The sequence below is a fragment of the Spermophilus citellus genome (assembly GCF_964194105.1).
Source record: "Spermophilus citellus genome assembly, chromosome: 17".
Classification (NCBI taxonomy): Eukaryota; Metazoa; Chordata; class Mammalia; order Rodentia; family Sciuridae; genus Spermophilus; species Spermophilus citellus.
In genome coordinates this window covers 74,165,064-74,186,871 of record NC_138199.1, presented here as the reverse complement: position 1 = coordinate 74,186,871, position 21,808 = coordinate 74,165,064, and the positions used below count along the sequence as shown (strand labels likewise).

The 21,808-nt window shown below is 61.9% G+C and overlaps 1 protein-coding gene across 3 annotated transcripts in view; it reads right to left on the bottom strand.

Annotated features, from left to right (window-relative positions):
• MGAT5B (alpha-1,6-mannosylglycoprotein 6-beta-N-acetylglucosaminyltransferase B) overlaps nt 1-21,808 on the bottom strand; it is a 57,615-nt gene that overhangs the window by 34,952 nt on the left and 855 nt on the right. For 2 of the 3 annotated variants that reach the window (XM_081270317.1, XM_081270318.1), the window contains exons 2-3: nt 18,294-18,406; nt 10,239-10,386 (exon numbers count right to left, since the gene is read on the bottom strand). In XM_081270317.1, coding sequence (XP_081126443.1) covers nt 10,239-10,386; nt 18,294-18,406 — 261 coding nt within the window. Of the gene's footprint in view, nt 1-10,238; nt 10,387-11,470; nt 11,989-18,293; nt 18,407-21,808 lie in introns of those variants that run through there. The other variant, XM_081270319.1, reaches the window with a different exon arrangement.

Sequence of the window (21,808 nt, the reverse complement as noted above, 5' to 3'; positions counted from 1 at the left end):
CAGGCCATCTGACACGTGGATCAGACCGCCCACCTCTCCCCCACCTTCCTGAAGCCCCTCTCCCTGGGGCTCCTCGCCCCCTGCAGGAGTCAAGGTCTTCGGGAGCTACAGGACGTGGCTGGGTGGCTGCTGAGCCCTAGAGGGGGCCCTGAGACCCCCAGGCAGGACTCGGCTTCGTGACAGTGAGCAGCTTGGCTCCGCCCAGTGTGGACCACGTGCCCAGGGTCCACCACTGTCGGCTGGCCAGCGTCCCCCCGGTCCACGCGCACCTGGAACTTCAGAATGGGACCTCGTTTGGAAATAGGGTTTCTGCAGATGCCATCAGGTCAGGCGAGGTCCTCGGCTCAGTGCCCACAGTCCTTAAAAGAAGCCCACGTGAGGACACAGGAGGCCAGGCCACCACACGGCCAGAGACTGCAGGCTGCCCGTGACCACCCACGGCCACACAGGGTGAGGCAGAACCCTCCCTCGAGCCGTGGGAGGAACACCTTGAATTCAGATGGCCAGACCCAGAGCCGGGAGAGGAGACGCTGGTGTTTTCAACGGCCGCCTCTGGGGTCACTTTTGATGGCGACCTTAGGCCACTAACACAATCGCCATCTGCAGAACGGAGCCAAAGCAGCTTTCAAACTGTCACAAAGGGAGCCCAGGCCTCCCGGTTGCCCCAGCTGAGCGCAGGGTCTTCTCCCCACCTGTGCCCTCTGCTAACGTCCAGGCTCCGCCTGCTGCTCTTGTGGGGGACAAAGAAATCAAAGGATGCCCTTGATTTTCAGGCCCCGGTCAGCAACACTCTGCATCATCAAGAAATTGACTGGAAAGAGCAGGAGCCAGGAGAACGGGTATGGGGCTGATATCAGGAGTGCAGCATACAGGAGGTGCTCATTAAGTGCTTGATACGCTTCTGCTCCCCATTTGCAGCCCTCACCCCATCCCCAAGAGGAAATACCAAAGACCCAACCACAGAGCACAGCACTTAACTCTTGGGGAGATTCAGCAGATTTCCTACAATAAGTGTTTTTTGCATAAAACATATCGCTAACACAGGCTTTAAATAATACAGGTGGCATCTGTCTGGTTTAGCGAGTCCAGCTGGCCCAGAACGGAGTGACTTGTGTCCCTATCAATGTAATGGACTTAGCATCTGCAAAGCACTTTTTTTTTTGGTACCAGGGATTGAACCCCAGGGGTGCTTGACCACTGAGCCACATCCCCAGCTTTCTCATTTTTTATTAAGCTGCTAAGGGCCTCTCTAAGGTGCTGAAGCTGGCCTTGAATTTGCGGTCCTCCTGCCTCAGCCTCCAGAACTGTTGGAATGATAGGCGTGTCCACCGCCTGTATTCTATTTTCAAATAATAAATAATTAGGCTCCTTGCCCTGAGAGACCTTTCTCCACACAATAAAAGGAGAGGTCTCAGGGCCCCAAAGCACAGTGGATCTTGGAGCTGGGGAGCCTCAATGGGAGGGAGGACAGGGGCTGCCTGGGAGACAGTGCAGCGTGACACTGGTGGCCCCAGCAAGCGTGCCCACCAGGGACAGCAGCCCCCGGGGGGCACCAGGCTGATCACTCCAGCATGGCCCCGGGCACAGTGCCAGGGATCACAGAGCTTTTGATGCCCATGAAAATGTTTGAAATTCTTTTAAAATCAGGGAGGGGAGAACCTTGTAGATCAAAGGAAATGTTTTCATGTGTAACGTGAATATCTTCGGCTTTAAACCCACATAGTCCAAAATACAGTTTTTGCTGCGGGTTGAATTGCAACCCCCTTCAGAATTCACAGGCTGCTGTCCTGACCCCAGAACCTCAGAATGAGACTTGACTTGGAAACAGGATTGTGGAGGTGTGATTTGAGGTCCTCCTGGAGTCGGTTGGCCCTGGTCAGTATGCCTGGGTCCTCGTGGGGGAAACTCTGGGCAGAGACAGGACACGGGGAAGGACCCGGGGAAGAAGGGCTTCTGCTGCCTCAGGCCAAGGAGAATGCAGGTGCCAGAGACGGGCAGGAGCTGAGGCCTCACCACGCAGAGGGAGCTCGGCCTGTCGCCCTGGACCTGTCCCTGACTCCAGACCCCAAGGCAACGAGTTTCTGCCACCTAAGTCCCCGGCTCTGCAGCCCCAGGAGACTCACAGGGTTCCCCGACTTATTGATGGAGGAAGACCCTGAAGCCACACTGCAGCGGGTGGACAGGGCTCTCCCTGCGAGGACAAGAGAAAGCGTCCGGCCAAGATGATGCCGATACAACACCAAACCCTCCCGTGGGTCGTCACCTTCAGTGCTGGTGACAGCCTCAGAACCCCCTAATGTCCCCGAGGACCCCGAGGTGGGGCAAGGTGACATCAGTGGCTCGGGGAGAATCAGGTTCTCACCAGGTGGCCGGGTCCCCAGCTGCCCAGCCAGCCCAATGCTGAGATGGACACTGTGGCTGCAGCGGGTGGAGGGGATCCTCCTGGGGAGGCCCGGGGCCAGGCCTCCCTTAAAGCCTGGACTCCGCACTCATCTACAAGCAGGAACGAGGGGCCTCCGGTCCCGGTCCTCAGGAAGGGAGGCAGCCGGAGTCGAGAGGAACATGAGGAAGTCCGTTCCTATCCCCCAACGGCGGCAGGAGGGGCAGGACGTGGGCTTGGGGACAGACAGGCAGGGAAACACCATCTCACGCAGGACGGGTGGACACTCAAGTGGGCGTGGGGACCAGACGTCAGCACCAGGACCTGGATGGAGCACCCAGCTGGGCTAGCGACCCCCACCCTCGGGTGGGACCATCCTCATGACAGGTGACCACGACGAAGGCTGACACGGTTCTGGCAGAAGGTGTCTCCTTGGCAGCAACCACCCTGTCCCGTTTCCAGGGCACAAATGCTGAAGGACTTGGGGACAGCGGCCTCGGCCTCACCCCCACTGTCAAACCACCCCAGTCTTCCTCCACCTGGTCCCCTGGTTGAGCCTGCAGTCCTACTGTGTGAGGAGTGTTTTCATTTCTCTCCTTTGTCTTCTGCTGTGAGTGCTGGGTGGAGGTCCTCCACCCCGCTGAGCCTGGACGGCCGGCTCCTGGCACAGCCGCGTGAGCAGAGGCCAGGCCAGGCGGGTGGGGAGGGGCCACCGCCCAGGGCCCTGCTTGCTAGTTAGGGCCCCACTCAGAACCACGGGCCCAGCTCTCAGCACCAGTGGGCAGCCCGGGAGTCGCAGGCCTGGCTCAGGCTCCGTGACCAGGTCTCCTCTCTGAACCGCAGCCCTGGACTGGCTCCTCCTCACTGGGCTGCTGGTGAGGACCGGGCAGAGCCCAGGGAGGTGGCTGAGCCATGGCCAGCGATCGTCATCGTTGGTTGGTATTTTTGTTACTTCAGCCGGCTCCGTAGCAAAGTCCACTGGAATCCAGAACGCGCCCCTGGGGGGGCCCACAGCTGCCCCGTGTGTGGCACAGGCTGGGGGAGCCCCGAGGCTGACAGGGACCCTCCGGGGAGGTCCACCTGCCCTGCCAGGTGGGGCCTCCCCTCCGAGCCCTCCAAGTCCTCACCGTGCCCTCTCATGGCACCTGTCCCCAGGAACCTGCCCAGGGCCCTGGGGCCCAGGATGGACCTCTGAGCCGGGCCAGCCGACCCCCACTTCACAGCTTGGCACTGACAGCGGCCCAGAGCTGATACTGGGGACAGCAGGGACAGCAGGGGACAGCAGGGACTCGGACGCTGGTGCCCTGGGTGAGCCCTGCCTCTTCCGGGGCACCTGAGCGTGGGACGGGGGAGCGTGTTTTCCGCACACCCACGAAGCTCCAGCATCAGCCACCATGATCCATCTCAGGAAGTAAAAGGGGGCCAAGCCAGGCCTCGGGTCACTGCCCCCCACTCCTGAGGTGACCCTGGTGCAGCTGGCTGCTAGGAACTGCCCAGGCACCGGACAGGACAGCCACCTGTGGGCCCCAGAGCTCCACTCCGCCTCCTCAGGCCACCGGCTCTGGTCCTCAACTCCCTCTGCCCAGCCCCACGAGTCCCCTTCACCAGTCTCTCTGCCCCTCCCCCATGAGTCCCCTTCACTGGTCTCTCTGCCCAGCCCCACACACGGTCGGTTGCCAATTCCAGGCCAGACCCTGGGCTCCAGGAGCAATCCGCACGCTTCCAAGGGAGGGTTAATTTCGCATCCCTCCAGTGATTTATGGGGTTGCTTTCAATTAACGGGGGTATTGATTTCCCCGCCGTTGGCTGGCGACTGCTGGGAGTTATTACCAAATGGATCACTTTCCTCCTAGGACACCAAGACCCACAGACACGAACCGCGGGAACAGCCCACGGAGGGAGGCGTGTTCTCTGCCTCTCTCACGCCCTACACGGGATGCCGGACACCTCAGCCCAAGTCAGCCTCGGGGCACCCTCCCTGCTCCACCCCTGCCTCAGCCCCCAGCCCCACCCAGAGCCTGTGGATGCACAGGGAGTGACCAGGGCTCTGAGCAGAAGGCGGGGCCTGCAGCCCTCCCCCCAGTGAGAGCAGGCTCCTTGCTTCTGCTCCAAAATAAATACATCAGCGTGCATCACTCACACTCACACACACACACACACACACACACACTCACTTACACACACACTCACACACACTCATACACTCATTGACACACTCACTGACACACACACTCACACACTCACACTCACACACACACTCACACACACACTCTTACACACACACACACTCATACACTCACTGACACACACTCACACTCTCACACACACACACACACTCACTTACACACACACACTCATACACTCATTGACACACTCACTGACACACACTCACACTCACACACACACACACACACACTCACACAACGAACAGGGATAGCTGGATGTGGTGGTGAACACCTGTAACCCCAGTAACTTGGGAGGCTGAGAGGCTGAGGTGGGAGGATCCCAAGTTAGAGGCCAGCCTCAGCAACTTAGCAAGGCTCTAACTTAGAGAGACCTTGTCACCAAATTGAAAAAAAAATTAATAAAAAAATGGGGGCGAGGGATGTGGCTCAGTGGTTAAGCACCCCTGGGTTCAGTCCTCAACCAACCAACCAAAAACAAACAGGGACAGAGGGGGAGCCTGGCTCTGTGTGGTGTCATTACTTGGGAACAGGATGGGTGACCTGCTGGCGCAGCAAAGCCAGGGTGTCGGGCCCCCTGAACCCACCGTCCACTCCATCCTGACTCCCCCAGGCCCCTATCTTCTGCAGACACCTGGGTGACCCTCCACCCGGGCGCCACTTACACCAGGAGCTCTGTGGTCACCGCGGGCAGAGGCGCCATCATTGCTCAGGACTCTGGGCCACCGTCCAGTCACCTCCCCCTGCCGCTCCTGCACAGCTGGAGGTGGCCCAGGAGGCCAAGAGCGGGGGCCTGGGGGGCCTGGCTACCCTGCCCCCAGTGTCCACCCTGGCCATGGCCTTGGTCGAGGCTCCCCAGGCTCCTCTCCTGGCCGCTGGACAAAGCTCCCTGTAGCACTGGGACCTGTCTCCCTCGCCGGGGCCTGCGGAGCCTTCCCCCGGTCCTCCCCCCCCCCCCGCCCAGGGCCACAGCTGCCCTGTGAACCCCTCTCCCCACGGCCTCCCCGTGGGCTGGCCACGCCCCAGGCCTGCAGCACCATGGGCTCCCGATGCCCTTCGACAGCCAGGGGCACATCCAGGAGCCAGACCAGCACCGGGGCTGAGAGAATCGAGACCTCTTGAAACTGAGTCCCATGCTGTCCAGACAGGGGAAGGTCCCTGTCCCCACGCGGGGACACACAGATCTCCAGGGAGGCTGGTCGCTCCGGCCAGGAAGCCCTGTCCACCCCATCTACCCAGATGGCCGCCACACACACACAGGGTCAAGAACTGGCGTTTTTAATTAACTGTGGTTTTTTTTTCCAATTTGGAAAGAGAACTGGACAGCCCCTGCCGGCCACCTCCTCTGCAGGTCGTTTGTACTGGACTCCACGCGCGGCGCCAGCCCACCTCGTGACAACCCACTTGTCCCCGTCGTCACAGTTAAGTCCCAGCCTTCCCCCGACCACAGGCATGTCACCGCCGCTCAGGCTCTTTGACACCCTGCCCAGGCACAGTGACCGTGATGTCCACGACGCCGTCTCCAGAGCTCCGATCCTCCCCAGGGTGAAGCCGGGCCTCTGCGCTCCTCTGCTGCCCAGCGGCCCCTGGGCCCCCCTGGGGCGGAGCTGCTCAACTGAGCTTGGCAACAGGGCGGGAAACCGAGGCCCAGCTGGCCACCCTGGCCCGGAGCACCCCTCCCTTCCATCTCCCCTTGGCCCGCCCTCCCTCCTGAGCTGGGAAAACAGAAGGGACAGGCCTGTCCTCACACAGCGGCGTTCCAGGGGGGACAGACAACACACAAGTAAACATGAAGACAGCGTGTGAGACGGTGACGGGGAGAGGAGGGGCACATTTTAAATAGGACCTGGTTGGGGAAGGCCTTAAGAACGGGAAGCTTAAGAATGCTTAAGAACGGGAAGAAGGAGACCCAGGAAAGAGCATTCCACACCGAGGGGCCAGCACAAAGGTCCTGTGGCCAGCAGGAGACCGTCATGCCCCAGGAAGAGCCAGAGAGACATGAGGCCAGGCATGCGCCCCTCCCTCCTCTGGCCACTGCTCCTGCAGCTTCTCCTCACACTCAGGTAAGAGCTGGGGTCCTTCTGGTGGCCCCAACTTGCCTGGCCATGACCTTCTAAAACGATCTCGCTGGCTGCTGAGGTGAGAGCAGCTGGGGGGGGGGGGAATGGGCACTCTGGGCTAGTCTGATGGACTGGATGAAGGTGTTCAGGAGGGGGTCAGGGATGAGTGCAAGGCTGGGGGTCTGAGCCGTGGGGACGAGGCAGCTGGCAGGGGCTGGGACAGGAGTGTGGGGAAGCCGGCTTGGGTGCATACAGAAGGTGCAGCATTGGAGCCCCCAGGACCTCCAGGTGAGTGGCAGGAGTTCAGGGCTTGGCCAGGCTGGAGACATAACCTGAGGAGTCCACAGCCTGGGGGGGTCACGGCCACCCCTGCCCCCACTCAGCAGCCCTCCAGCCACAGCACAGGGCCAGGCAGCCTCCTCCTGTCACCCAGGTGGAGTACTCCGTCCACCTGGTCACCTGTCCCCTCCTCCCAGGCTCACCCCAACTCCCCCTCCCCCCTGCGACTAAACCTCCCACGACACATGAGAGGCGCCGTCCCTCTGCGTGCCAGGCACCTGGCCAGATGGTCCCCTCCTGTTATCTCTGCCGCACCTGCGGAGCCTGAGGCCGAGGTGAGCAGCTGACAGACCCAGCGTGCCCCCACCCCAGGGCCCTAGGCCAGCCGGGCACAGGATGCGGGCACCTCCTTAAACAGACCCGTTTGTAACTGTCTTCTAGCCGGTTGACGCCCAGCTCTAATTCCAGCTCCCCTGGGTCCCCTCACCCTCCCGAGTCCCTGCCTGGACCCTGCACACGGTGGACGTTCAACAATCACAGATGACCTTGGGCGCAGCCAGCCTCCGAGCTCAGCGGGCAAGCCCTGCGCGGAAGCCCTTTGGAAAATTCAGAGACCATTACTTTGGGCTTTAGAAACACAATATGATGCTGATGCAGTAAACCCTAACCTGATCATGTCTTCCCTCCCCAGGACAGGCCAGCCACGGGGCGGGGGCAGCCCAGAGGTTCCCGGAGGGCAGAGGAGGACAGTGAAGTTCTTCGTGAGCCACAGTAATTCCCAGGCGGAGGGTCCGGGTGCGGGTGAGAGCCAGGAGCAGGGGGTGCTTCCACAGAATTCCACCTGGGGCTGACCTGGGGAGGGCTGGGGGCGGGCGTGTCTGTGCACAGGGAGAGGGACAGCAGCCTCCCGCAGGCCCTGACACACCCGTCCCCAGTCCTGAAGCCGCAGTGTCCCTGGATTCACAGCTCTGCCTGCGGGTTGATGGGCCCCCCTGGCCATGACGGATGGCCGCTCTTCCCCAGGACGGAGTGGGAGGTGGCGCGTTCCCGCAGCCTGGGGGCACCCTCCCTCCCTGGAGGAGACGAAGGGCAGCGCAGGGGACGGGGGACAGGCTGGGCCTGGAAGGAACCAGAGAGACAGCGAATGTGCCGGAGGTGGGCCTCCAGCCCCAGAGCAGGACCCTCAGCTCGGATGCCCACAGGGTGCCCAGCAGGGGCCAACCGGGGTACACACCTGTGGCCAGAGGCCATGGCACAGGGGGCAGGAGAGTGGAGAGATGAGGGGCCTAGGGCTGGGCAGGGAGAAGGGTGGAGCCGCAGGGCAGGGTGGGCAGCCAGGACGACCCTGACACTCCGCCCATCTCCCATCGCTCCCACAGGCCCCTCTGGCCACCTGGCCAATCCACATTTCACGCAGCAGTAATGTAATATCTTTTTAAAATATCCAGCAGCTCCCTACAGCTCTTGGGACCATGTCTTACAGCACACCCTGGCTCTGCGTCCCGTCCGTCCTCACAAGCTCTGCCACCTTGGCCTTCCCAGTGCTTCTTCCCCCAACAGGCTAAGCGGGCTCCCACCCCAGGGCCTTTGCACTTGCAGGCTCTCTGCTCCCATGCTCTCTCCTCCCTCCCACTAGAGACCAGCTCGACTGTCACCAACTGACCTGTCTGAGCCGCTTTCCTACCCATCATTCTCCACCGCTTTGGAGCACAGATCAGCAGCTGAAATGATCTCATTTCTTTCTTTCCTTGGTGAGTGCCCACTGCCCCCGAGGAGTGGGGACAGGGCTTTGCAGGGCCCGTCAGGCGTGAGGGGCCTCACCCGGCTGTCGCCCCACTCCTCGCTCCTCTGCTCTGTAGATGCCAGTTCTGGGAGGTGAAACAGCCTTACCGGGACCCGGCGCCCAGCTGCGCGGCCCAAGAGGCCCAGCCTGCTGTGGGTGAAGTCGGAGTGGACACCACGCGGGCCCTTCACTCTCCCCCGCTCCCAGGAAGGCAGGGTCAGCGCTGCATCCCTGAACCCCAAAACTCCAACGAGGGCTGGCTTCTGTCTGTGAAGTAGCCAGTGTGGAAAGGCTCAGAAGGGAGAAATCCGACCACGCTGACCGCACAGCACGAGAGGCTACCAGGCACCATAGGCAGAGGGTGGTGCGGAGCCGGGCGGCCCCTCGAGGCTGTGCACTTAGGCTGGGTTCCTGGCCCTCTCTCTCCCATCAGGTGGGTGCGGGATGGACGCGGTGGTGGGGGTGACAGGCACGAGGGAGGTAGGCGCTGTCACAGTAACTGTCACCTGTGACAAGGCCTGGGGTCGGGCAGGGTGTCCAGGGTACTGCTCAGTCGGCCAGGCTAGCCTAGGGTCGGCCCTGGGCCAGCAGCCCAGCACAGGCAGACCAAGTGGCCACAGTCCCTCCGAGGTGCCCTGTGTCCAGCCCGCCAGGCGGTCCCTCCAGCACACCCTCCCCGCAGGCCAGCCAGGGCCACACAACACCTTCTCTCTGCCCGAAGCCACACCTGAGGACGCTGGGCCCTGGCCCTGATGGCCTGGCGTCCACCCAGATGCGCCCCGTGCACTCCATGCCCCGGGGCTCCCAGGTGGCAGAGCGGCACACGTCCCTGGGCTCTGGCTCCTGGCCAAGGGAAGACCAGGGTGAGTGAGGCGGGGAATCCTACTCAGCAATGGCCCGAAGCCACCAGCCCTCACACAGGACCAGGTCGGACAGAGTCAAAACCGCCCCTCGGACAACAGGAGAAATGGGGGAGATCCCGCGAGGACCCGGCGACCTGAGGGGACCCAGAAAGCCTGAGGGGACCCGGGGAGCCTGAGGGGACCTGGCAGGCCTGAGGCCCTCAGGCCCAGCCCCACACTCCCTGTGACACGCCGTGTGGGTACAACTGGCCCAAAGAGTTCTGTGCGTTCACACGCCGGGTGTGCGGGTGGCCGGGTGTGCATGTGGTTGCATGTGCATGTGGCCGGGTGTGTGTATAACTGGTGTGCGTGTGGACGGGTGTGCGTATGACCAGGTGCGTGTGGCCGGGTGTGCGTGTGGCCGGGCCGAGTGGACAGGAAGGGCTCAGTGCCCGTCTCCAGGAGGAGTTAGCCCCTCCTGTCTCACCTGTGGTGTCCTATTTAACGGGCAGCAGACAGGACACTGATGCTGCTCCCCTCAGGTCCTGGGAGCCGTGACCTCCTCAGGTCGTGGAAGGGTTTGGTTTTTTTTCATTCTTTGTTTTCCCCAGATCAGCAAAAAGCGGGTGACCAGCAGGCCCGGCTCTGAGAGTGGCCTGAGGCTGGGCCTCCACCCAGCACAGCCAGGCACAGTGCCCCTGCGGCCCTCACCTGTGGGCAGCCGCGTGGGGGTCGCCAGCCTCCGGGTGCAGCCCGCTGCTGTTCTCCAGCCTGGCCAGCATGTCCATGCGCTTCACCATCAGCTCCAGCAGGTCGCTCATCTTGCGGAGGACGCCACGGGACTCAGGGCCACCCAGCACTGTGGGCAGAGGAGGGCACCGTCAGGGGCAGCCGGGCAGCACGGAGGCCACCGGTGCCACCTGATGTCTGAGATGGGGCAGCTCAGACCCCGGCCCCCTCCCACCTTCCTTGGCCACTGCAGGGGAGGGTCAGAGAGCAAGCCCGCCCCATCTGTCCCCCTCCCCGGCCTCCCGTAAGGCCCCTCACTGCATTGCCTGGGGAGGAAACCCCAGGACCCTGCTCCCACCAGCTGTGTGACCCTGGGAACTGTCTATGCCCTCTCTGGGCCTCAGTTTTGTCGACTATAAAATGGAGCTTTGGCTGTAATCTCCAAGGTGCCCTGCAATCCCCAGGGCTGTGAGAGGCCAGGGAAGGTTTCCGGTGGGACAGGAGCCCATGTCTCCTAACACCTGGTCCAGACAGAACCTCCCGGTTTCTAGAAGAGTGAGTCATGGTCCACTGGCACCTGACCATCCAGGCTGTTGGAATCCAGGTCCCGGGCCCACGCCTAGGCTTGCTGATTGACGTTCTAGGGCCCGGGAGTCCCCCAGGGGATTCTGATGCACGGGAGTGGGAGTCCATGTTCTGGGGTCCCGGGACTGCTGTTCACCTGCCCCCACTTCTGCCCAGCCTCTGAGCCCTGACCCATGCCGTCCCCATCCGCCTCCCCAGGACCCTCTGCAGGAAATCACAATGAACTTGTCCTGGATGTCACGCTGGCCTTTGGATTCCCAGAGACGGATTGGCAAGGGCAGCTGCCCGCCCCGCCCTCAGGAGGGACCTTGCAGAGAATGAAGTGGCAGCCCCTGCCCACAGCCCACATGGTGCCGGCTCCCGCCCCACCCCTGGGGTCCTGAGCCAGGTCCCAGGGGACAGGAGCCCTCCCCACCAGGCTGCCCGGCCAGGGGTAGGGCACATCCTGACTTGGGTTCCCTAAAGCAGGTCCTGGATGGGGCCAGGGGTGGGGAGCAATGAGGAGAGACAGTGAGTCCCCAACCCGAGGCCCCTGAGACCACAGCCCAGCCCTGCAGGCAAATGGAGGCCGCGGCAGTGGAGGGGTGCTGGCCTGCCTTCCTGGGTGCAGAGCAACGCCCGTCACCCACCTGCGGACGAGGGGCATTCTACCCCAGTCACTGGGTGAGGGCTGCTCCAGGGACAGTCACGTTCTGCACTCTCTGCCTGCCGCTGTGTGGCCAAGGGAAGTGCCCAGGCAGTAACACAGGTGCTGGCCGCTGGCAGTGCAGCCCACGCACACTGAGTCACCAGGGCCAGGGAGGGAGGCAGCGCGGCAGCGTCCCCTTCTCAGGAATGACAGAGCCGGACACCCCAGAGGCTCCCAGCTGGCTCTGGCCTGCCACTGCCACCAAAGCTGCAAGGCTAAGTCACCGTACCACCCTTGGCCTCCATGTCCCCAATGCAAAGCAAGAACACCAGGCCCTGCCTGCAGCCCACCCCTCCTGGCAGAGGACAGTGCTCAGCACACTGCCCCCTTCTCCTGGAGCCACATCCAACCACTGCCAGCCTCCCACAGGGACAGAAGACACCTCCCCTGGCAGCTGAGCCGCCTGGGTCTGAAGGGAGGCCCAGAGCCAGGGCAGAGGCCGGGGAAACGCCAGCCGGGCACCAGCCCCAGAGCAGGAGGAGCAGCAGCCGCTCCTTAAAGAGACAGGGCCCCTGGCTCCAAGGGAGGGAGCGAGGGGCCAGAGGAAGAGGAGGAGAAATGAAGTCCCCCAAAGTCCCCCAGGACCCAGGGTGGAGCTGGACGTTGCAGGAAATGGGCACATGGAGGAAGGAAGGGAAAACACGGCCCCGCCCAGCCCCAGAGAGGAAGCAGCCCATGGCCTCCCGCCCTCCCCTTTCAGAAAACTGAGCAGGTTTTTAAAGAATTGACTGGAAATTTTCACAACAGCCTTGAATAAAGCAAACTTGGGGTCTCCCCACCACTCTGGCCCTCCCGAGCCATCCACTCACTCAGCGGATCGATCAGTTAATCGATCACACGAGACAGTCACAGCTTCCCCTGCTCAACCTCACAGAGGTTCGCTCTCGGGGACCCCCTGCCCAGGCCTCCGCCAACATCAGCACCCAGTACCTGCAGCACAGAGGGAGGGAACGGGCAGGTGACCATCATTTGAGCTCAACACACACGAAGACTGGACACTGCCAGCAGTGCTCAGGGCCAGCTGCACTGAGGCCAGCTGAGGGGCATCGAGGAGCTGTGCAGGGGGCCTGCCTGGCCTCCCCTGTCCCCTGAGGGGCCACGGCTCACAGCCTGGGCTGAGGTTGCTCTCCCCGAAATGAGCAGGATGAAGAGAGGCAAGAGAGATCACAGCTGCGACACGCTGGAGAGGGCCTGCCCGCCTGCCCAGGCCAGAGCGCTCAGGGCACCCCAGAGGTGTGGAGCCCAGTCCTGGTTTCTAGGGTGCTGCTGTGCTCCCTGCAGTGCCTCCGGCCTGGCCCAGGCCTGCCTCTATGCTGGCCCCTCTCCCTGCCAGGCCCAAGCCCACTCAGGTCCTCTTCACTGCCTGCACCCCTGCTGGGACCTCAGCACCCCAGGCCCCACCCAAGCTCCCAGCCCCATTTCTCAGGGCTGAGGGGCCAGTAACTGCATGATCCGTCCTAGAGCTGTGGGGACCCAAGAACTGGCAGCAGAGCAGAGGTTGGGGTGGCAGCGTGGTGGCCTGAGTGGGAGTCAGAAAGCCCGACCCCCGACCTGCTCCGCACCGACTAGGTGGGGACAGGTCACTGTCCTCCTCCTGGCCTCAGTTTCCCCTCATGTAAAATGAAGGGGTTGGAGTCACTGAGCTCTGAGGTTCTAGCACCCCAACTTCCCCTGACTCTAGACACCAGGGTAACGGGAAAGGGAAGAATTGTCCCATGGAAGCTGGCAGCAGAGTCCTCCCAAGGAGAGTTCTGTTTTGTTTTGCTAAACCCTGGGGTGGGCCAAAGCAAGTCATGTGCCCAGAGCAGACAGAGAGCTAAATGACTCTGCATATTCCAGCAGAGACTGAGGCTTCCTGGCACGGCTGGGGAAGGGGAGAAAGAGGCGGCGGCGCAGGGGCCGGCAGAGCCAAGAAGGATGGGGATCCCCCTATGGGGGCCACAGCAGGGGTGGGGGGCTCTTCCTGGCGGAGATGCGGAGGGAGTTGGAATCTACTTGCTGTGCTGCACAGAGGTCTGAAGCCCCCACTGGTGATGCCCGCACCCCCCATGCAGGTGGCTATACTCAGACCCTTGGGCAAGGGTCTCAAAGGAAACGGGGTGCTCCTCCTACTGAGTTAGTGCAGGGGAGACAGAAGAGGCAGGAGGAGAGATGTTGAGATGGATAATTTATCAGAAGCCAGAACTGAGAGAGCAAGATGACCAGGGAAATATAGGCCACCCCTCCCCCCAAGAATCCTTGGCGATATCTGGGGTTGTGGACGGCCCTTCTGTGAGGATGCAGCCAGTTCTTTAAAAATGCCAACGAAGGCGTGAGCCCCAAAGGCTGGCAAATAACCCCTGCCGGGCTTCACCCAGGCCCTGATTAAGGAGATCGACTGTCTTGGACAGCTCTTTAAGGGCCCTCTTCCTTCTGGACCAAGACAGCAAATCCCTCCCCAGCAGAGGGCTGGGGGCAGCCTCCCATGTTCTCACAAGCTGAGGGGCTTGCGAAGTCCCTGAGACCCGGGGAGACAGCCCCCTACCTCCTGAGGAGCTCTGAGACACGTTGGCAAGCCTGCTTTCTGCCCAGGACACACTCAAGGTCACACCCAGGAGATGGGTACCCAGGAGAGAAGCAGGCGGCGGCCCTGCCTGAGTGACACCTCCCTGGCATGCCACCTCTGGGCCCCGACTATCAGCAGAGCAGGCTGACGTCCCCCAGGGTCACTTCCCCACTCCTGGCACGTCCCCCAGGGTCACTTCCCCACTCCTGGCACGGGCTGAATTGAAATGTATTTACTGCGAGGCCCCAGAGATCCATCTCAGCACTCACCCGGCCCCTCCATATTTCCATATAAATAAGGAAAGCTGGACGCTGAGAGATACAAATGGATCCTCACGTTTATAGACAGCGGTATAGACGTTTATAGACAGCCTGGCCTCCTCCCCAGACGCTCAATCTCCCCCTCCTCCTGTCTTGTCCCCACCCCTACCCTTCACTGAGGGTTCCTGGACCTGAACAAGCCCCCAGCTCGCCAGAGAGCCCGGCCTTCCTGGCCCTGGGGGGGGGGGGGCTGTGACTGTTTGCACAGCTGGAGAAAGGAGCACATTGGCTGGCGCACAGGGCCACCGCCAGAACCAGCTGGGGCCACAGAGCTCCTGGCCAGGCCCTGGGAGGCCGGATGAGGCTCTTCCTCGGCCCACTGGGCCCTGGTTCCCACCCATGCAGCTTCTGAGAGAAGGGCCCCAGAGCTGCCCACGGAGCTGGAAGCCTGCGAGGTTCAGCCCCTGCCCGGGGCCTGGGTGGTGTGGCAGGGCAAGGCACGAAGAGCCTCGGGCAGACCCAGCTGAGCGCTACTTCTTCAAGACCAAACAGGGCAGGAGGGAGCCCACAGGTCCCCTCAGATGCAACTAAGGCTTCCCTAGGACGCAGGGAGGAGGGAGAGGGGCGTGGGGAGGACGGAGAGGGGCGCGGGAGGAGGGAGAGGGGTGCAGGGAGGAGGGAGAGGGGCGCGGGGGGGGGAGAGGGGCGCGGGGGGGGGGAAGGAGAGGGGTGCAGGGAGGAGGGAGAGGGGCACAGGGGGGAAGGAGAGGGGTGCAGGAGGCAGAGTTGCCCAAATCAGCTCTCCGCCATACTAAGGCCCAAGCCAGACCCCCCCACCCGCCACAAGAGGGAATGGAGTTAGACCATCCCCTTCAGCCCTTCTTGCCTGAATCTCTGAAGATTTTGAGTGTGCAGAATGCAGAGTGAGATGTCCGTCACGTTTTTATCCCCACCATGAAGTGAACTGGCCTAGCGGGGAAGGCGCAGCCTCTGCAGGGACCACCTTGCTGGCCACCGCCAAGTGTTGGGCTCTCCCCTGCCACGGGGAAAGCCCTCCTCCTGCCCCTGCCCTGTGCTCCCGCTGCGGGGACCCTGCTTCCGTCCCTGGCCCGAAGGACAAGGACGGGCTGTTCTCCCCACTGGGCTCAGACTGCTGCGCTGACCAGTGATGAACTCATTTGTTTCCCTGAACAGCAGGGCCCTGGTGGGCTTCCTTCTGATTCTGGGGCTCCTGAACCCCACAGGATGGGCATTGCCCAACACCTGACCCTGGCCCAGCGCTGGGCTCCCTCCCAGCCCCCTCCCTCGCTGCCCCTCGGCGGCTCGGTGTGGGCACGCTGGCATCTGCTGGGGTTCCCAGGGGCTGCCGGGCGCAGGGCGGGTGTCACTGGGGCTTCTCTTCAGGACTCATATTTTCAACTCACAGGGGACACGGCTTTCTAGGCCTGTGTCCGTGTGTCCCTCCAATCAAATTGGCTGGATGCAAATGGGGGACAGTGGGAATGGGGACATAAACTGAATTAGGGTCCTTTCTCCTTGGCTCTGGGAGGCCACCCTCCTCCCCCTCCCAGTTCCGTATTCCAGGCCCTGGAGCCCCGGCCTGAGGGAAGTGGGAACTGTGGACAGGCTCTGAGCAGCACCATCCCCAAGGCCCAACAGGGACCAGCGCCCAGGCCCAGCCATGGTCAGAGGATGTTGGGGTGTGGAAGTGAGGGGTCCCCCAGAGCTCACGTGTGAGACAATGCAAGAAGGTAGAGGTGACATGACTGGGTGGTGTCTGGTGACCCAGTCAGTGGACTAATCCCCTGACAGGATTACCTGAGGGGTCATGAAGGCGGGTGAGGTGCGGCTGGGGAGGTGGCCATGAGGGGTGTGGTTTGGGGTACAGACTCCTATCTGGGGAGTGGAGTCTCTCTCTGCTGCCTGGTCACCATGGGAGACGCACCACCCTCCTTACCACCATGTCCGGCCTCACCTCCAGCCCCGGGAACGGAGCCTGCTGTCTACGGACTGAGACCCCGAAACCGCAAGCCCCCCATAGACTTTTCCTCCAGCGTTTTTCTCGCCAGGTTTTTGGTCACGGGGCAGTCACCCCTGGAGGCCGTGGAGTTCTGAGAACCAGGGAGGGTGACCACACAGGGAGGGCGAGGGTCCCGGGCAGTGCTGGCAGAGAGGCGGCCCACGGCACTGCCCTGCCCGTGACAGGCCACCCAGGCGAACCCCCTCTGTACCTCTAGAAGTCAAGGTCATGGCCAGCCTTGGCAAAGTGGTGACAGAGGTGACACCAGGCTTTCTCCCCTCTACAGAATAAAACCTGGGGCTTGAGCCAGACCCCCTCCCCGCTCCCCACCAGCCCCTGTGCTCTGGGCCCCTGGGTCCACCCTGCCATGGGGGCAGGGACCATGGGGTGGAATCGCTTTGGCTCCCAAGCCCCTGGGGGAGAGGGCAACAGAACCAGCCCCAAACCCCTCCCCCCAGCCCCTAGTCTCCTCCTGTCAGACTCCAGACCTTTCTGGAACTCAGGTTCCTGATGCCCTGTGTAGCAGGCCACCCAGACAGGAGCACCCGCCCAGGGGCAGCATCCAGGGAGCCTGCGCTGCTCTCCCCACACCCACGTCCCCGCCTCCCCGAGCCCACCTTCTACACACCTTCCCAGCGGCCCACCCGCTCTCCAACCCCAACCAGGCTTCTCCGTGTGCAGACCCAGCACCCCATCCCCCTCCCCAAAACGTCCTTTTCTGCAGCTCCCACATCTCAGACTTAACACAGCCCCCATGTGTGGAGCCCCCCCCCCCCCTGCCAGGTGCTGCTCGGGGACCCTCACACGAGGTACGGCTGGAGAACATGGAGGCTCCGCAGAGTCAGAGCGGATCAATGAGCTCACACTGGAGCCTGAATGACTAATAGGTGTGACATTCCTTCTGGGAGCTTTTGCAAGTTTAAAGAAGCACGAGTTAAACTGAAGGGATGAATCCAGTGACGAGCCACAGATGGCACCACAAGTGCCACTCAGAGCGCCCACTCCACGTGACAGCCAGCACGCTGACACCCGTCACTGGGACAGGGAAGCCAGCCGGCTGAGCACCGCGGGTCTGAGAAGGGGACTCCACAGAGAGCCCTCCCCAGAGGGGCAGGGGAATCTCACACAGCCAGCTGGTCCCTGCAACCCGCTGACCTCGGGCTCCCCCTGCCCACGCCCCTCCTCTCTGCCCTGATCTAAAGAACCCCTGTGGCAGACGGGGTAGGACTCTGCTGCTCTCCACCACCACCTCCCAGTGAGTAGGGGGAAGGGGAAGGACCCAGCTTCAGGACGAGGACTCCCAATCTGTCACACCCAGGCCACGTGACAACCAACCACATCAGGTAATTTCCATAGTAAGCCCATTCGGCCCAACCTCCAAAAAGTTCATTGTGACTTTTCTTCTGTGTCGGTGACTTAAGTGACTTGCAGGTGGCACACAGCTAGGAGGCAATGAATAGAGAAGCAAATCTGGGCCTGGCTGGTCCCTAAGGTCCGTGCTCTGAACCTCTACTCGTGCCTGGCAAGCATCGTGTGGGCAAGGAACAGTGAGGGACTGGGAAAGGTGGATGTCCCCAGAGTTCAGAGGAGACATGTGAGCTCATGGTCGGGCCTATCTCCCCCTGTGTCCACAGCCTGGGCCCCAGGCACAGAGGACACGTGTCTCAGAGGCAGGTATCATATTCAGACCCCCAACACTCCAACCAAAGAAGCCACACAGGAGACCCTGGCCTTCGAATCCAGGGGCACAGGCAGGACCAAAGTCAAAGCCTGGTGCCAGATGGCACGGCCCAAGCAGGCCCTCTCCCCTACCCCCTGCAAGCAGCCAGCAAGCCTGAGTCAGGGCTCCAGAAAGGCCCTGCAGTGCTGGGCCAAAGGGACCTGCCCTTCAACTCACAGACACCTGCACGTATCCTTGACCCCCCTGACCCCGAGATACCTTCCGTGCGGATGGTGAAGGGCGAGTCCCCCAGGCGCCGCGCTGAGAACTGGCCTCCCAGAGACGTCATCAGGAAGCAGACGGTGAAGAAGCCGATGCCCAGGACAAAAAGCCTGTGGGGAGGACAGAGCAGGTCAGCAGGGCAGGCCAGCGACAGTGCCCCCAGCCTCCACCGAGGAAGGCACAGAAACGCCAAGGTAATGAACAAGGAGGGAAGCCAGGGACAGAGGGAAGTGGGGGGCAGTGGGGCTGAGCCCGAGCCCAGAGGGCTCCTGCCCCCAAGGACAAAGAGAGTGGGCTACAAGAAGCTGGCCACAGCCCCCTGGCAAATCAGAGGGGGAAGGAGGCGCATTGAGATAGGAACCTGGGCAGGGCCTGGCCTAAGACAGACCCTGTTCATTAACAGCATTAGGCTGTCAAAGTGCGACTCCCAGACCGGCTGCTGCAGCAGCGTCACCTGAGAACTTTCAGAAACGCACCCTGGGGGGGGACAGGTGATCTCATCTCACACGCTCTCCCAGAGATCCTGATGCATGCTAAAGTTTGAGATCTACTGGAACAGATAGAGCAGCAAGGCATGACATCAGCCCGAGGGCAAGTAATTGGTCCAGCTGAGACCCACCTGGATCCCATCAGTCACCTGGGCCACCCTCAGCCCTGGTGTACACAGGCCTGGCCACCACCATCAGTCATGAGCTCACTGTAACCCTTCCTCACCTGTCTTCTCAGAGGTGGTGCCTGCACCCATCACTGCTTCTGGTGAGATCCCAAGGCAGGGCCACATGGCCCCCTGCTGTGCCCAGGCCTCCCCCACACACTGGCTCTCAGCCTGCACCATTGACTGGCCAGGGCATGCTCACACCTAGACATGGACGTCACACAGATGTGTGTACTGTCACCCCGGTGGGAGGGCTGGCTCAACGAGACACCATTCATCCCTTCAACCCATCGTTATTGATTATCCACCAGGTGTCAGGCACTGGGGTGATCCAGGAGGATAGTGGGGAACCAGGCACAGAACCCACCCCGGCACAGCCTTGGGGGAGGGCAGGTGTGGACAATGTCCAGGGACCTTGAGTCTATCAGAGGGCTTGAGGAACTGTCAGATCTGAGAGGAGACATCCCTTCACCTGGCCAGAGGGAGGAAACCCATCCAGTGTGGAGCCAGGCTGACCAAGGAGAACCCTACGCGTCAAGCAGAGACCTCCAGCTGCCCAGCCTCCACTTCCTATCCCCAGACCTGGTGCTTGTTTGTATCTTTATGCAAGACTTGCTTTATGCATTTTAATCTTCATTATTTGAAACTGGCAGAGCAGTATTTAATTAAAATTTGGTCCATTAAAGAAAACACATAATTGCAGAAGAAAATAAAATGCATAACAACATTCCCAGCCCACATTTAAAGAAAGCTGTTAGAGATTAACTCAGAGGGGGCAGGAACCGCACAGAGAGGACCCGGGATCTTTCCCCAGGAGAACTCTCTGGCAGAGCATCTCTGATGGGGAGGAGGGAGGAAGCAGCTCAGTGGGCAAGATGGCACAAGGGACACTTCCCTTCATCTCAGAGAGAAACGTCAGTGAATTCCCCTAGGCCTGAGGGTGGGGCTCAGACTCTGCTGTGCCCCAGATGAAACCAGAGGGGTCTCAGGGCAAGAGCACAGGAAGAGGTTGTCAGAGACCCGGGGGGGGGGGGGGGGAATCAGCTCTTTGCCCTCCCAGCCTGAGGACAAGGAAGAGCTTCCCTCAGCCCTGGTCCCCTTTCCCTCATCCTCCACCCTCTCTCTAGCCACAGAGTTGTATTTAGGGCTGGAGACCTGGGGGTGCCTGCCAGGGTCCACAAACATCCATGAGGAACATATCTACACCTTTGACCAGACCCTGAAGCCCTACAGACTTCACCTGCACCACACTCTGCCAGTCCCCAAGCTTTGGGTTCAGGTCCCCCAAAGCTCTGGGATCTATTTATAGTAAATTCAAGTTAAAGTGGCTTCATCCATCCGCATATGCACTCAGACAACCCTGCAGGAGCACCTGGGGAAGAACCCAGGGGAACAGCATTCCCAGGCCATCCTCGGGGATGAATCAATCGGAGTGATGTAATCAGAGCCCTGCTCTGATCCCGAGGGGACTTGAAGACTCCGTTGGTGGCTGTGGGTCTCTGGCAGCCTAGAGAGACCCATGCAACCGCACCCCACCCTCGCCTTCAGATAAGAGCCCCAAAGCTGTGGTGCAGGATGCACCCTGAAGTGGGCCAGGGGCAGGTACTGTCCGTGGTGCTGGAACCCGGGCAGCCTCCACGCGCCCCAGGAAATGTCCAGCAGAAACTGGGCTTCCCATGGCCTGCAGGGAGGGGACCACAGGGGGTGAGAAAGCTGGAGGGAACCTGAGAATCCTCTCAGAGTCCCGGGCAAGCCAAGGACTTGAGGGTTTCTGGAGGACCAAGGCCTTTCCAGAGAGAACGGCTTCCTGCCCTGCTTACCATGAGCACCTTAGGCTAGGGGTCTGACTTCCCCAAATAACCGCTTAAAACCCCACTCTCAGACCAGACTCCAAAGTCCCCCGCATCCTCCCTGACCAGCCTGATGGTTGCTGCCCCCAGGCTTCCTTCTCAGCCCTCACAACCAGCCTGACACCCGGGAGGCGGGAACCCAGGAGGGCCATCTTCTCCCCACCCCCAGCCCCTTCCGGGCCAGGGAGGGAGATTGGCGACGACTGGGGTGGGGAAGGAGCCAGGGCTCTGTCGGAGGCCTGGAGTGGAGGGGGTCAAGCCTCTTCCCTGCCGCAGCCCAAACCCTGGGCGCCTCTGACCGCCAGCGCCTGCCCTCAAGGTCTCTGTCCTGCGCCCGCGCCCCACCTGTGGCCTGTCCCGCCCGGCGCTGGCACCCGAACTCTCTCCGCGTCTTCTGCAGCCCAGCTACGGAACAGAGAGACACTCCAGCCCTGCTGGGCGCCCAGCGCCTCTTCCCCAGCCCGCGCAGCGGCTCCACTCCGACGGCCCTGGGAGGGAGAGAGCTACCCTGGCCCTGGCGGGCTCCAGGGGGCCCAGGAGTGGGAGTAGCAGAGCCGGGTGAGTCCCGCACAGCCTCAGCCCCCTGGACCAGGCCACCCAAGGTGTGTGTGGCCAGAGTGTCGTCTTCGCCTCTGTCCGCCCTCCACAGTCGGGCTGCACCTGCCCGGCCTGTTGACCCGTAGTTGAGGGTGAATGCCCAGCGGAGGAGTGTCCGTGGTCCAATCTCTGGAACCCTCGGGTCAGAGACTGGCCCGCGCCCTGTCAGAGGGGGAGGGCCGTGAAGGCGAGAGGAGGGGATGGATTAGGTAGAAGGGGTGGGCGGGCCGACCTAGGGACCACCGCTGGACAGGAGAAGGAGTCGCCCCGCCACCGCGCACTAACTTCGCTACCAGATGGGACTCGCCGCAGGTGGGGAGAGGCCCCAAGGGGCAGGGAAGGGGCGTTCTGGCTGGGGCCACTGCCCCGGCCCTGGGCCACAACCTCGATGCTTTTTGACCCCATTCTCA